Source organism: Podarcis melisellensis (genome assembly GCF_964234715.1).
Source record: "Podarcis melisellensis genome assembly, chromosome: 6".
Classification (NCBI taxonomy): Eukaryota; Metazoa; Chordata; class Lepidosauria; order Squamata; family Lacertidae; genus Podarcis; species Podarcis melisellensis.
In genome coordinates, this window is record NC_138538.1 from 96860705 (window position 1) to 96877437 (window position 16733).

Below are 16733 nucleotides of genomic sequence, written 5' to 3' on the forward strand. Positions count from 1 at the left end.
CCGCGCGTCGGCATTGGAGCGGGCGGGGCTCGGCCGGGGAAGGGCGCCTTGCGCGGGGCGGCCTGCCGTTGCTATGGCGACGGGCCCCTTTGGCGTCATGGTCCCGAAATGAGCGAGGCCTGGTTCCTCTCTTCTTCCCTGAGTCACAGGGTTACGACACGCATATTTGCAAATAAAATGTATGACACCCAAATAAGTATCGTAAGATTATTTAGGGAGTGGTCCCTAAGGCCAGGACTTCCTTCCTAAGCTGGTCTGCTGAGTCCTCACTTCTCTTAAAATCTTCATTATTATTAGTCACTTCGTTTCGAAACTGCTTTACGTTTTTAAGATTTAAATCTCAAAACGGTTTGCAACCCACATTAAAACATCAGATAAAACAGTCCAGAATTAAACATTATCGAAGAAAGTCAGAAAGTACCATATACATTCAAAGCAGCATAATTAAGAGAGAGCAGAAATACTATTTTAAAGATTTCAAAACAAAAGTTTACAAAGGTGGTCAGCTGCACAAGGCACATTCAGCAGCAAAGCTAACGGGAGGGGAGGGGGACTTTTCAAAAGAAAACAACTAAAGGATATCAAATATAAAATGCACAAGTAAGGCAGCATAATTAGCAAGAGAATAAAATGAAATAAATAACAAAACGTTATTATAAGCACAGACCATATTTGTTGCTGTTGCCGCCAATCCTGCTGGTGCAGAATGCTGCAGCATGATGGCTGACTGGGGTGAGGACTTGGGGATCATTCTCTTGCTCTTTGGGGCAGTTGTAAAGATGAATGAGATCATAGGATCATATAATCGTGAAGGGAGGATTGTACAGTTGGAAGAGACCTTGAGGGTCATCTCATCTAACCCTCTGCAATGCACGAATCGCAACTGAAGCATTCGGGACAGATGGCCATCCAACCTCTGCTTAAACCTCCAAGGAAGGAGAGTCCACCACCTCTCGTGGGAGTCTGTTCCACTGCTGAACTCCTCTTACTTGAAGCCATTGCCTCGAGTCCTGCCCTCAAAAGCAGGAGAAAACAAGCATGCTCCCTCTTCTGTTTGACAGTCCTTCAGATATTTGAAGATGGCTCCTCTTTTCCAGGCTAGATATCCCCAACTCCTTCAACCATTCCTCATTAGGCTTGGTTTCCAGACCCTCGATCATCTTGGTCACCCTCCTCTGCACATGTTCCAGCTTGTCAGCATCCTTCTTACCATAAATTGAGGTGCCCAGAACTGGTTACTGGTGTGGTCTGACTAAGGCAGAATCAAGTGGTACTATTACTTCCCTTGATCTGGACACTAGACTTCTGTTGTGGCAGACTAAAACAGCATTCACTTTTTTACTTAATTTCTACAGCCAGGTTTGGGGTAGGAGAACCTTCCTTTGTATTTCTATTAGATTTATGCAGTTAATCCTGTCTAAGAACCAGCATATGCACCTCATAATCTCTGGGTAGAGTGTCATTTCTTGGTGACTGCGTCTTCTGCTTTCCCACACTTGGACGGGGGGGGCAGGTTTATTTTTGTCTGTCCCCCTTTCCACCTTCAACTATTGTAGGGAATATATTCAAGTGGAGAGAGGTGTGGCATCTTCTCAGAATTTGCAGAAGAATGATGTCAATCAACATCTGATTATCTCCTTCTACCGGTCCGCAATAGAAAGTGGACTTTCATACTGCATCATGGTGTGGTATGCTGGTTTGACATCAACTGATAGGAAGTGCCTACAGAGGGTGGTGAATACAGCACAAGATATTATGGGCTGTCCCGTTAATCTGCTGGATGAAATAGCGGAAGAACGTTGCCTCAGGAGAGTGAAGAAAATTCTCAGGAATGATTCACACCCTGGCCAGCACTTTCTTGATCTCCTGCCCTCGGGCAGAAGATATAGAAGCAGGATTAGTCGCACCAACAGGGTAAAGAACAGCTTCTATCCGTGGGCTGTTAGGCTGCTGAATGAAAAGATAACAACAGAGCAACTGACTTTCGGGTTTGGTGGGTGTGCGTCAGTAAACGAGGGGAATTAAGACTAAGAGAGCTGAGTAGGGGGTGCTCGTGTAATCTCACTGTATACAAGTTGTACAGGTGACAATAAAGTATTTCAATTCAATTTCAATTCAATATGCCTTTCTTGTATACACCATTGTGTTTGTGACAGCAATCCCTCAGTACAGGTGTACTTGCAATCTTCTGTCCTCGAGGAGCCACCCCTCTCATTTCCCAGCAGAGCTGTTAGCTGCTAACAAGAACATAAATCATTCTTTAGAGTTCTTTGACACTGCTCTTACAGTTTTAGGTATAAACTGACCCACTGGTTTGCTAATAGAGGAACACCAACTGACTGCAGCAGGCAGAGGAATAATTTTGTATAGAATTATTGCATTTATTTCATAATGACTTGAAATTGCTTTGTGTAACAATGATTTTTTAAATTTAAAAAATGATACGTCTAAGTCAACAAGTGGGCCCTTGCAAAAATGAAACATGTGAACTCTCCCCAATACAGTGGTACCTCGGGTTAAGTACTTAATTTGTTCCGGAGGTCCGTTCTTAACCTGAAACTGTTCTTAACCTAAAACACCACTTTAGCTAATGGGGCCTCCTGCTGCCGCCGTGCCACCGCTGCACAATTTCTCTTCTCATCCTAAAGCAAAGTTCTTAACCCGAGGTACTATTTCTGGGTTAGCGGAGTCTGTAACCTGAAGTGTATGTAACCTGAAGCGTATGCAACCTGAGGTACCACTGTATATTTGTGGGCCACTGGTTCATAAATTTATCAGGAAGAATCTGCAGCATAAAGTTATGATCAATGATTCATTTTTAAGGGAGAAATCAAAATATCATGGATTCAGCTGTTATTTGTCAAGTAACAGGCCTTTTATTTTTTGTTGTGGTTACCAAAACACAATGTACAATTTACTGCTAAGCTAAAGCACACACTCCTTCGCGGCTTGGATTGAATATCTGTTACACAGAGGGATTGCGCCATATGATTTTGGAAACTTTCCTGGTTGACTTGATATTTTTCCACAAAATTGTGGATGTTAAGATTCAGCCTTGTGGCCATATGGAAGCCTTGTGGCCATATGGAAGCCTTCCCATATTGAATTATGGGAAGTACAATTTTACTTGGAAGAATGTTTGAACTTATTTGGCCCTTTGTCTTCTCGTGCCCATTCAATTCTCCCCACCCCTTTTCTTTGCTGTTCCACTAGTATCAGTTGCTGGCACTCCAGGATGTGCTCTTATGGGAAGCTGACTTACAGCACCAGGCTCATTGGTAGTCCAACTCTGTGTTACAAAGATGTCTTGCCACCGTGACATGAAGGCTGGCCGCATCAACAACCCTGCCATGTGGGAATCCCTAGCAGACAACCACAATGCCTGGAGACAAGAAATCAAGTTGTGTATCCATAGCAGGGTCACAAAGAGTCAGACATGACTAAACGACTAAACAACAACAGCAGTGACCAGAGGAGAAATACCCACTGGGAGGAGTGCAGAGCAGAAATGTCATGGTGCATCAGCAGCAGCACAACTGGAGGCCTTCATCTGCCCCAGTTGCAACAAAACATGTCCTTCCTGCATGGGTCTCCACTGCCACAGGAGGCGCTACTATGGTCCAACAGTTTGACTTCACAAACGGTGAAGTCCTGAGACAGACAGAGGCCAAACCTTCAAACTCTTATAGTAGTTTTGCTTCACGATTGCTGTTTTGTATGGTTTTTCTCAGGGAGCACTTTTTAGTCCTGATGCCCTTTTTATACGTACTGCACACATTATACAAATAATTTTTTTCCTTAAAAAAATTCAGCCCTGGAATATGTTAAACAATTATCATAGTAACAGAGCATGAACTGAATATGAGCACACTACCTCCTTCTTAGCGGGACACGGGTGGCGCTGTGGTCTAAACCACTGAGCCTTGGGCTTGCCGATCAGGTCAGCGGTTCGAATCCCCGCAATGGGGTGAGCTCCCATTGTTCAGTCCCAGCTCCTGCCCACCTAGCAGTTCGAAAGCATGTCGAAGTGCAAGTAAATAGGTACCGCTACGGTGGGAAGGTAAATGCCGTTTCTGTGCGCTGCTCTAGTTTCGCCAGTAAAGTGAGATGAGCGCCGCAACCCCAGAGTGGTTCGTGACTGAACTTAACTATCAGGGGTCCTTTACCTTTTCCTCCTTCTTAATAACTACCAGTCTCCAAAATGCTTTGGAGGAGGCAGTGCTTAAACAGCATGTGAAATATCCAGGCAGGCTTGTTTCTAGCGTATTTTATTTGGACCATTCAAGCAAACAAAAATTCAGAGGGCTGCAGTTCTTAAGATCTCCATGCCCTATTCACCACTGACATGCACTGTGTTCCACACTACAGATGCCCAATTCAGTTTCTGCAATATCAAACTTCCCTCTACAGCCACTTCTGGTATTAATCTAGCCACTATATTCTTATTGCACATGCCTCTCAGCTCACATTGTAGCTTTGTCTTGCCTCAACCCCCCCCCCACCTCTTTATTTCCAATTTCTCCTTGAACTTTTGTGCTTGCCATTCTTCGGTCTGGAATGTACCTTCACTGCTGTACACATCAATGGACCCCCCCAAAATGTAGATTTATAATGAGATACCAGAAGGCATTTCAGATCTAAAGAACATCTTTGCATCAGGCAGCAATCTTTAAACTTCAGTGCCTGTCTGAACTTTATGCTCCCACCCATCACTAACACTGCAACACTGAAAACAACACAGCACGCCTCACTTAATGTCCCATCACATGTGTGGGTGAGGCACAGTGACAGTTGTCTCAGAATGACCTAAATGAGTGATCATTACAGCCTTGGTGGGGCAGCACAACGCCCATTCCCTGGAGAAAGAACTTGGGAGTTTACCAATAATGAAATAGGAAGGATGCTGGCCAAGGGAGTTTTCAGCACAGAAATGTCTAATTTCTTTGTGTCTGTATTTGTATTTCCAGAATTTGTCCAGTTATGAAATATTTTGTTACATTTCAAATATATACCAATATCAAATATGCCAAAAGGATTAGGAACAGAGAACATACATAAATAAGCCCTTTTGACTATTTATATTTCCGCTAATTCTCATTCCTTTTTTTCAGCTTCTGCTTCCGTCCGTGCTTTTGAAGAGGAGCTACTGCACAGTGGCCTTCCTTCGAGGACAAACTATATACATTATGCAAAATGCATCGTTTACACCTCTTTTTATTTATTCTTGAATCAATCAGATTACTTTGAAAATAGCAAATAATAATTATTATTAACTAAGTTTAATACTGCCTGTTTGAATACATGGGGTATCTGCTGTGGTAATATAATTTCTACTATGAAAATTATTTGAAAATGTGGTTGGATAGACCTCTATCTTGACTATAGCCTTGTTGGCCCTCCTGTTAGGGAATGAAAAATCTCTGATTTGACATAAACCTTTGCAAGCATGCTGTCCAAATAAATGAACTGTGAACTGTTAGTCCCTTGATATGTTTCTGGAAGGCTAGAACATCAGTTTGGTTGCTTTTAGTGCTTTCATTGACTGTTTGAAGATCATGCCTGAAGATGGGTTCCTTAGCTTAAAAGGTTGGCATAAGGTCTCTTTTGGCATTTTTACTGATATTTCTTTGCCAAGGATAGTTGGCAACATACACCAATGTAGTGATATCTAGATATTTCCCCATGAACCTCACTCCCAATCCCTAATCCCCAGGGATGGTAGCCGATTGATCTATGCTGGTGAACAAGGCAGCAAGACTGGGGCCCACAAATCAACATTGGCCTTAAGAAGCTCAGGTGAAATATTGTCTGCACCAGGAGCTTTGCCAGGTTTAAGAGATTGAATGAGCCTTGCGAGCTTCTTCAGTTGACACCGGGGCCACTCAGCACCAGAATCACTTAAGAGGTAGGGACAGATGTTGCTTAGTTGTGTATAAGGATTGGAAGTATGACTCCCAAACCCCAACAGAGATGGTATATTCCACTTCGGAGGGGGAATCTTGCCATCCTTTTGCGACTATTTTCCAAAAGGTGGCTGAGTCCCTCCTTCAAGAGGTCATTGCCACTCTCCCCTTTGGGCCTGAAACTTTTTCTTTTTGATCAAAGCTTTATAATTTTGTTTAGCTTCAAACCACTCTGCAGGGAGTGAGGGTAGATTGGCAGACCTATAGTTCCTGTATTTTCCCAACAAAGACCGCTTCACAGCGAGGCATTCCTGATCAAACCAGGGTTAAGATTTGTTGGAGTATAATGGTCATCGCATTGCCTTTTTTGGGGTCAAATAGGGTTGAAGAAGTGAAATCAAATCCTGAAATAAGTTTATTCTAGTTTCAGAGCATGAGGAGTTTAAGAGGTTGTCTCTCCTAATGAGGAATATATCTGAGCACTCTGCAGGCATGTTTGCTCTGCAGTACAAGCCAGAAGGCAGAAAGAGCCTCTGAAAACAGACATATACAATCCCAGACCAATCAAGACTTGTTACAAAACCGTAACGCCTAATGGTTCTCAGGGCACCATAAGCACCATCTCTGCACAATGTTTTTCTTAGAGTCCTAATCTTGGATGTTGTCATTCATACAGTTCTGTCAGTTCAGTATCTCAAATGTCTGCAGGGGAGACGTGGGCTCTTAACCAGGTTAAAAATGAAGTAGTGATATCAAGGCTAGCAAGAATGTATCCGAAAACCCTTCCCTTTCAGTATACAAAACCTAAAGGATATTTTGTCTTAGTAAAGCAAGTTGCATATTTAAGGTGAATGTGTGTCATCAAACCTAGGGTTCAAAGATATGGCAACGAGTTACTGAAATATCTTTTTATGCCACAGAGATTCAGATTTCTTCTGCTACTGTCCCGCCAGGATCGAAAATTCTGCAGCCAATGATTTCTCATGCTGTACCTCAGTCACAAGATTTACGTCTTGTATGTCACCATTTTGGGGGTCCCACTTCATTGACCACTGAGTGCCACTGGGACATGTTGTGTCCAGCAGGTATCATATTGTGTCCAGCAGGTTTCATAATTTAGAGAACCTCATTCTTAGAAATGTAACAAGACTGTCCATAGATCAATGCAGCAAATGGAGCTGGAGTTCTGTAACCACCAATCTTACGTTGGCTGAAATTACTTTGGTACAGGATGTTGGAAGTTCTCGTTTTGAAGTCAGAGATTAGACTGCATATTTGGATGTTTTCTCTATGAAGGGTGACGAGTTTGTTAAATATTGCTGTTGGATACCATTCTGTGGCTGCTGAGGAGAAATAGAAGGTCTAAATACCCTCTCAGAAAGGTTATTTCCTGTTCAGGACAGGGAAGGAAAAGCCAGTCACTTCTGTCTGTGACTTGCTCATTCCTTGCAAGGCAATGGGGTGGGGGAGAGGAGGAGGAAGCCACCTTGCCTCTTGGCTTTTTTTGGGGAAGCTACATGCACCCCAACATCCTAGCACTCTGACCATACCCGTGGCCAAGAGGAAGAACTATTTCTGAATAAACTCCTGCCTCACCTGACACCCAGGAAGAACGCTAGCTTTATAATTCAAATGGTACACATTTAAAAAACAACTTGCTAAGTTATTTCAGTCTTGTTTTTCCTCTCCATTGTGAAGACCACTGGCAGCCTGCCCCACATTCAGCTTTCTGTTGTATTTTTTGGCAATCTTGGGGAGTTTCATTTCCTCCTCTTGGGTATTTCGCAACTAGCTTTAGACATTACAAAAAGGTCATGCCACAGTAGACCGGGAAGCTTCTGTCTAATTGGTGGTGACTCACACTGAGGTAGAACTAAAATATGCAGACTTGAATTTTTCCCACTTTCACAGAAGGGCTAAGAGAGTGTCAGTCATGTGTTCACAATGTTGCTAAAGGGGCTGTTTGCCTCCCTGTAGTCACAAAACCCTTTACACAGTGTTGAAGGGACTCCCTCATGCACCACACTTTTCTATAAGGAAGGCTACTGTTTCTATCCCACCCATCAATGATTCCATTTTTTAAGTACATACCATGGTCCACCTTGCCGATTTTTAAATGTTGGGAGAAATCATTAATTATTGCTTCACAGTACAACAGCTACTGCACAATAGAAATATATTTTATTTTAAGCAAAGGGGACTGATTTATCTGCACCTAATGTTAGATTTAAAAAAAAACAACTATACAGAATGAGAAAGGCAATTTTCATTACCCCAATTTTCAGGAACGTCCAGGATAAGCAGTTACTCCTGAGAAGTGTTCATGGCACCATTTATAGGACGTATCCTAAACCTCACCGTTTCCATGAAGAAGGGCTACCTGTGCAGCTTTCAAGGGCAGTCTAGGAACACCTTATCCCTACAATGCTTTGAATAGATGGACAGTCGTTCCACAGTACAAGTGTGGGAGTGCAACAGATGGGCTGCATTATTCTCAAACCACAGTAGGCTGCTGCTTCTCTCCAGAAAGTACTATATGGGACTGAATTATCCTTCTTCACACCAGTTTTACTGCTTCCAGTACATCTGCCAGGACATAAGTAGTGTCCCATTCTTGACCAGGTTGTCGCAGGGCCTTCTCCAGAATCTGAGCTGTGTCTCGGAGCTCTGCAGGAGGTAGCTTGTGTTTAGCCTGCTGCTGGCAGAATAGGATTTCATTTACCTCCCCCTCAATCCTCCGGGCATAGAGCAAAGGGAAAGTCTCTCTTAGGGTAGCCAGAACAGTATCTCGAAGCTGGGTGTCTCGACACACCAAATTTAGAATGAAGAGGCCTGCAGAGAGGAATAAGACACTTTGATTATTACAAAGCAGATGTCAGAGATCACAGAGCACCCATTTAGATTTGTTTGTAGGAGGGGGTGGGGGAGGGGGTTTATTGATTTGTGGGGGTAGTTTGAGTAGTTGATCCATAGCCTAGGGTGGTGTTTGAATGTTGGCAGACAAGGAGGATTGTTTTTCAAAGTTTTTATCTTCTGGGTGTGAGAAAAGGGGCCAAGACAGGTGTAGCAAGGTGTGTGTGTGTGTGTGTGTGTAAGGTACAGTGTTCAAAATTCCCATTGTTCTAGGCACATTTTGTGTGAGTAGATACCTTAGGAACTTATTCTGGCACACTTCCAGTCTTTCAGGTTATTATTTCAGGTTATCACCCCCCCCAAATCTTGATACCATATTGCATTTGAGCTACCAAGATAAACAGGCACCGCTACAGGGACAGAATCCTGAAGTGAAAATATGTTTGCTATTATCTGACTGTGATCTGCTTGTCACATACAAAACAGCCCTATTTGCTAAAGCTGCTAAAAGTATTTGTGCTAGCTATATAAAAGACAATGCTGTGGGTTGTGCACGCAATTCATTAATTTGACTTATTGTAAAAGGATGTATATCTCTGGATTTCTTTTAACAGGCTTTAATGGACTTGCTGGATCTGTGAATGAATCTGTAATGGCTTTTAGTCAGAAACAATGAAAATGCAGGTATCTACCCCAGGGCACTTAAGGCCAATTGACCCTCACCTTCCTTCTTCAGAAGGGTCCTCACTTTCTGAAGGAAGGACTTCTCCACAAAGGCTGGGGGTGGGCAGCTCATACCCAAGGCAGAGTCCTTGCTGTCCACATCAAACATGATGGCATCATAAGAGGATGAAGCTGAAAAAAAAAACAGAAATAGGGTGAAGCAGAACAAGTGTTTGGATATGTAAGTGCCCTGGTGTCAAACTAAAGCAGCCAACAGTGTGACCACACCAACCTGTCTTTTACCAACAGGACTCTCTGTAAAGAGCAGTTATCTAGCAACAAGGTATTTGGAAACAATTTCCATCCATCTCAAGGATGTCTAGTACAGCCTTCCAAAACCTAGTGTCCTCCAGATATTTTGAACACAGTGAACACAACTATTGGCAAAAGATGGTCTAGGAAGCCCATTTGTTTCCATAGGAATGCACTTACTGCAGTGATACCTCTGGTAACGAGCAGAATCCCTTCTGGAGGTCTGTTCATAACCGGAAACTGCTCGTAACCTGAGGTGCCATTAGCGAAAGTGTGTCTCCCTCTGGCATGCGATTTCCGCTCGCATCCCGGGGCAAAGTTTGCAACCGGGAGCGGCTACTTCCAGGTTACCAGAGCTCGTAATCCGCAGCATGCGCAACCAGAGGCGTACACAACCAGAGGTATCACTGTACTGACATGCATTAATGCCATAGAAACTGTGCAGTGAAGTGCAATGCCCTAAACCAGCCTTTTTCAACCCAGGGTCTCAGCTTTTGCTGGACAACAACTCCCATCAACCCTTGTGAGAAGTGCAAGCAGTCAGGAATGAGGGACGTTGTAGTACAACATCATCTGAAAAAGGCTGCCCATTGGGGTACCCTCAAAAGAAACTACTCTACCTTAGGGGGTTTTTTGCATTTACTTCTCTTTGACCCCTCACTACCATAACCACTGCCAAACGGAACAAGGGAACTGGGAGTTGGAGGCAGCTGAAAGCAGAATCATAGCTATTCGTATTTCCTTTCTCTCCTCTGAGTATGTGTAGCATCTTTTCCCAATGGTTGCATTCAGGCCCAGGACAATCCAAAATACAGTGTTGAGTCAGAATGAGTACAAATAATCTGAGAAAATATTGAATAACACATTTCCCCATATTGTGACACAGAAGGGCCCCCAAAAGCCCCCATCCCACCAATCTCTCAAGCAAAAGGGGAGATGGAAGTAAAGAAAAAGAGTTATATACCAGGGCAGACCCCTCTCCCCAACCCCTAGGGTCAACTCTGAGATGTAGGCAACACAAAAAAGCAGGAGTACAACAGAGATTCTTTGGAGAATCATGAAACGCTTGGCCTCTGGAAGGCAAACAGATTACACAGGCTTATATGAGAAATGGTTACCTTCTGCTGCAAGGCTGTCAACATAAACTAAGCCATCTGCAATGTGAACTTTGAGCCTGTCTTCAGGTGAAAAGCCAAACCAGCGTGTAGCCACTTCCAACATAGCTGGGTCAATTTCCACTACATCAATAGAGCACTGCAAGAAGTAGTCATGGATGAAGAGGGGCAGGCTGCCGCCACCCAGGCCAATAACCAGCACACGGATCAGGGCCTCTGCAATCAGCACACAAAGCAGGCATGAATCAACAGGCATAACTGATAGGACGCACCTGCCAGTTACGAGGTGTGAGATATCCATATCACCACATCACCCAACTCAGTGCTAACCAAACCCCAATACATATGTAAACCCCCTATGGTTCTATTACAACTGCGAACTTAATGGAAGCTGTGCTCCTACTGGCACATTTTGAAGGGCATATTATGGACTTTAACAGATTTGAACTGTGGCCTTGAAGACGATTTAGACACTGGCAGTAACAATCTTATCTCATGGGAAACTAAAGCATAAAGCCAGCATCTGCATGGAGTCATTTTGAACAGTCTCTCAGAAGTGGTGGTATTCATTTGTACTAGCAAACAAGGCTACCTCTTGTGTACCCAGAGAAATGTGACACCATTACCTAGTGCATTTTATTGCCTTTTGGCGCCATGAATTTAATTCCACCCCACCCCCTTTTATTCATATATGTATACCTGCTAACAGCCCCCACTCTCCTTTTCATTCCAGTCTAACAAAGTGGGCTCTAGCCAATGAAAATTTATGGAAGATTTCAGGAATGGTTAGGGGGCCAGACTCTTGTTTTCTTATTCTCAATCTACATTGACGATGGATCAGTGAAATTACTGCTAGCAATCTGAAAATGCCTGGCTATAGAGAAGCAGCAGGATTCCCTCAAGCTTTTTGTGCAGGCTACATTTTAGCTGTGCAACAGCTAACAAATTTCTCTAACAAACACAACTTCTCACACAAATGACAAGTGAAAATGGAAATTAGGTTGATCTTACTAATTACCTGGGAGGTGCTCAGGATTTTTCAGCAGGCACAACCCTGCAATCATGGCTCTATGGTGAGCACAACACAGATAGGTTTTGTCGATCGACTGACCGGCTGGCACAGCAGCAGGCTCAGCAGAGTTAATGGAGGCTGTTTTTTTCTTCTTTTTGTGCTTCTTATTCCCTGAAAGCAAAACAACAACAACTTAAATGGGCAAACCTATTCCTGCCATGCAGAAATAGGGAAGAAGGTGTGATCACTGAAAACATTTGGGGCAGGAGACAGCAACTCCAAATAGCTCCTGGCATGTTCCTGCCCCCCCCCTAGATTCAAGCTGAGCACGAAGCAAGAATCAATGCTCTGCTAGACCTAAGCCCTCTCAATAATTTTTTTTCTTTCATATAGTAGCCTCCTCTTCTCTTTTAGTACAGCCTCTTCTGATGGCTTTGTTAATTCTCCAATTCTCTTCTCTACCTTCAAAGAATGTGGAAAGCATTTTTTCCTTGTACGAGCAAGAGAGCTCCTTTTGGCCTAATACATAAGAATCTTTTAGAGTTGAGTAACTTGGTTTCTAAAGGTAGATTACAGACAGGAAACACACCCATGCAGTCTAGCTCCTGTTCTGTAAATAAGAGTTGTGCTTATTTAGAATCATTAACCCAGAAGATTTATTCTCCCCACTGTTACTTATGCCCTCAGTACATACATAAAGGAGGCTCCCTCAATACTGCCAAGGGGTCAGATAAAAGGACTTCATGCACCAAAACTGAATTCATGCAATCTTGACACACAATGGGGCACAGGACAGCAGCAGCAGGGATCCGTATTTATTCACAGAGGTTTATAATATTTAATTCTTACTGCAAATTCCTCAAGCCATTTAACAAGCACAGATGGGCAGTCTGGAGGGAAAAGCAGTCCTCACATGCCCAAAGCTCAGATATGGGAAAACTCCTCAGAATCCCTTTCAAGTGGCACTCATAACTAGTGAACAGGTGAGTGGAACTGTGGATGCCTGCACATACTTAATGCAGAGAGGAAGTGCCACATGACCCCCTCTTATTTTTACAAGCTTTCATGCACACACACAACTCATAGTTTAGTTCTCTCCAAAAATCTGAGGAATGGAAGCCTCCTCTGTTGCAACTGAAACATACTCACTCCAGATTGTACATGTTTTTGCCACAACTTGCTATTTCCACACTTGCCCAGTCCCTATGATTCTGCTTCCCACACCTCCCAGCAACCTCCTTTTACAGGTCAATAGTTGGCAGTTACTTGGCAAAGCCTCATTTCCTTGCAGTAAGGTCATCCCCACTTCATCTTCACCACACCTCATTTCACCTTTGTGGGAACCTCTGAATGAAAGTCTCGCCTCTGACTGCACCACATTCCTGTTGCTGAGGAAGATAAGGCGGCGGAAGTAGTGGGCACCATCCCCTTTCACATCCTCAATAACGTATTCCCCACTAAGGGGGCTCGTTCCACGATGCTGGATGGTGCGGATCCCAATGTCACCTCCCACTGACAGAAAAGGCACCTGCAGGAGAAGACGGTCAGAGGTTGCCACCACCTTACAGAAGGCATTATCAAAAAGCATGGAAACAGACAAATAAACAGATCACGTGTGAAATTACCTTAAAGTGGGTTGGGCCACTGGCCTGTCTGCTTCAGTTTTGTCTGTGATTTGCTCTCTTGGATTTTAGGCAAAATGTTAATTTTATTCTAAGAATTCTAGATCCACCTGATCTTGCAAAACATATTTACCGTATTTTTTGCTCTATAAGACTCACTTTTTCTCTCCTAAAAAGTAAGGGGAAATGTGTGTGCGTCTTATGGAGAGAATGCAGGCTGCGCAGCTATCCCAGAAGCCAGAACAGCAAGAGGGATTGCTGCTTTCACTGCGCAGCGATCCCTCTTGCTGTTCTAGCTTCTGAGATTCAGAATATTTTTATTCTTGTTTTCCTCCTCCAAAAACTAGGTGTGTCTTGTGGTCTGGTGCATCTTATAGAGCGAAAAATACGGTAGTTTATCTTGCTTGAATAGGCCCATACATACAAGTCAAAATTGTGGTTGATATGTTTCTAATGCTCCTCCATCTGGCACTCATTTCCAGCAAAAAAAAAAAAAAAAAAAAAAAAAGCATGGCTGAAGTGTGCATCTGTTCAAAGGCATCTAGCACCTCCCTACAGGAGTGGCCAATGGAGTTCCTCTACCATCATCTCCTGCATCAAGAGAACATTAAGCAAAAGCCTTGTGCAATCAGCAAATGTAACATAGTTTCATTCTCTGCAGCCCTTGAAAAAATCATTTCTAATTCTAGAAGCTCCTCAGCATTTACCTGCTGCCCAGCTGGGAGACCAGGTGGGGCCAGCTCCATCAGCTTTTCCGACAGTTCTGCCTGGATTGCTTCCATACCTTCATAGTGTTGATCTCTGTGCAAAGCCACAGTTACTAGACGCCAGAATCCCGCACATGTAGCCAGCTGCTTCCGTCCCTCATCCGTCCCAAAGAGCCACTCAGTTTCTCTGCCCTGTGGTACTGGGGAGAGGCAAAATGGAAAATACAGACAATGAAGAAACAATTGTCCAAGTACGTGAACAAGGTCAGAGCGTTCCAACATCTTATGTGGGCTTTGCTGAAGCAAGTCAAAGACTGCTACTCCATCTCCAATATGGAATGTTAATAGTACAGACATCATGACTATATCCTCAAGACAATTCTTTTACGGGCTCGGTTTGTACTCCTATGAACTGGCAGCAGATGCTGTTTACTTCACTTTAACAGGAATGGCAGACATGTCTAGAATCAGTTGTAAAAGCCACCCCCTTTTTTTTAATCTAGTCAGGCTTGCTGCTGTTTTCCTTTGGAAGTAAGAAAATGAGAAACTACACTATGGGGACAAAAAAAATACATGGGATTTTTAACCAGTGTTTGTAAATTCAGTAAGAGCAAAAATAATGCTGTAAATAGACCATTTGCTTTTCAGTATATTTGGTGGTGCTGCTTTAATAATAATAAAACATATCCACTTCTTAAACATTACTGGCAATGTGGGAGGGAGACTCAGTTGAGACCCTTGGATTGTTTAGATTTAACTTGAACTTTCCAACCTTGGCCAGCTAAGGAGATAAAAACTTACCAATGAAGATAGCAAATTTATTGTCAAAAGACGCTTTCACAGTCAGGCTGTGCACCACATGCAAAGTGTAACGGGCTTGGCCAGTGTCCTTGCTGCAAAGGTCCAGTGAGACTGTGCCTGAACTGGGGTTCTTATTGATCTGGCTCCGTAGCAGAGAGTAGTGTTGTCTCTCTTTCACTGCCTCAATCAGATGCTCAGTGCTCTTGAACCGGATAGGCTTGTCCTGCGCTTCAGCACACAGCTCTAGGATGCATAAAGCTGAGCCTGGGACACGGCTAATCTTTGTCATTACATAGACAAAGATGGGCAGGGCAAATTCTCCCTCTGAAGCTCCTGCTTTGTCGCCAGAGACTTGGTGTATTCGCACCATCCAGCCTTCCCGGGAGAAATATTCTATGGCCATCTTCGATACATGTCCTTGGGCCAAGGTTACGCAGAGGTAGCGGCCCCCAAACTGCAGAACACGGCTAATTTCAGCAAACATCCTTTCTGCCCTACTCAACGTGGTCTCTTCCCCATCAGTCAGGAGGGCATCAAGTGTGCCTTTGTCCAGTACCACTTGGAAGCGCTCATCAGGAAAATCCATTTGCAACACATCCATGACCACGTAAGTCATCTTAGGCCTCAGGTGAGCACTGCGCTCCTGCATCTGCTTGATAACCACTTCACTGATGTCCACATTGGTGATATCTTGATACCCTTCATCGTAGAGCTGCTCACTCAGTTCTGAGTTCCCACAGCCAGCCACAAGAATCTAGTGGGAAAACACATAAGGAATGTCACATGCATTGTGAGCAAACCAAAATGGTTTCTTAAAACAGACATTCCAAGAAATCTCATGAATTCAGAGACAAGAACCTGTGAAGGACTATCAACCAGAACTACAGTTGCTATGTACCACAAAATACCCCCAAATAAAACAGTTGGTTGTGTAGAAGTCAGAAGAAAATAAAACAAATAAAAAAGATAATCACCAACAAGTTCCACTACACAAAGGCCACTGAAATGAAAAAGACGGGAGGCAGAGGGCTGAGTTTCCTCATTTGCTCATTTTCTTCTGGCAATGAGTTTTAAATACCCTTTGAAAGCATTAAAACATGACAACTATTCTCATTCAGCAGCATATATAGGATGTTCCTTAACTGGAGGAAATGGGGTGGGGGCGGGGAGAGAGCTGCAAGTGTTGCTTTCATGCTATAAACACTGCAAGACGCAACATCATTGTGTTGGCCCTTCTCTGAACCTTTCACAAACCTACAATATCCTCTAAAACACTTATTTTAACCGTCCCTCCACGCCTTTATTTACTTATTTAATAAAATTAATACACTACTTGATTACAACAATAAAACTTCAAAGTGATTTACAGAAAGGTAAAAACCATAAAATCAGGGGGAGGGGAATTGCAATTCATTAAAACCACCCTGAGATCTTCGGATGCAATACATAATAGTATTGATGTTTTCAGCAGGGGACGCAAAGAGCGCGGCGAGGGCGCCTGCGTATCAAGAGGCAGTGAGTTCCTCGGGCCCCGCTCCTCGCCTCACCGAGTCCCGCGGCCGCAGGTACCGTCCCAGGGAGGCCCGGAGGTCCTGCCACTCGCCGTACCACTCGAAGGCGCGCCCGCCTCGCTCCCGAAAGAAGCGCTCCCAGTAGTCGGACGAGGCGAAATCCCGCGCGCGCCCGGGCAGCAGCCGCAGCGCCGCCATGGCGAGGAGAGAGGGGGGACGACAAACTGCGCCTGC

General features: G+C 43.9%; 1 protein-coding gene and 1 long non-coding RNA gene across 3 annotated transcripts; one reads left to right on the top strand and one right to left on the bottom strand.

The window, feature by feature from the left end:
• Positions 1-85: 85 nt before the first annotated feature.
• Positions 86-5479, top strand: LOC309372043. The gene is made up of 2 exons (XR_014169393.1): positions 86-179; positions 5112-5479. It is a non-coding gene; the product is annotated as an uncharacterized lncRNA (long non-coding RNA).
• A 2583-nt stretch (positions 5480-8062) lies between these two features.
• On the bottom strand, positions 8063-16718 carry METTL13 (methyltransferase 13, eEF1A N-terminus and K55). Of its 2 annotated transcripts, none has more exons than XM_081915090.1 (8): positions 16536-16718; positions 14989-15742; positions 14188-14387; positions 13191-13386; positions 11865-12029; positions 10850-11062; positions 9480-9611; positions 8063-8735 (listed from the first exon to the last, which is right to left on the bottom strand). In XM_081915090.1, the coding sequence occupies exons 1-8, from the start codon at positions 16695-16697 to the stop codon at positions 8461-8463; spliced, it is 2097 nt and encodes a 698-aa protein (XP_081771216.1). In that variant the 5' UTR covers positions 16698-16718; the 3' UTR covers positions 8063-8460. The 2 variants fall into 2 exon arrangements, with proteins under 2 accessions (XP_081771216.1, XP_081771215.1); XM_081915089.1 differs by having other exon boundaries at positions 13125-13386.
• Between the last annotated feature and the right edge of the window lie 15 nt (positions 16719-16733).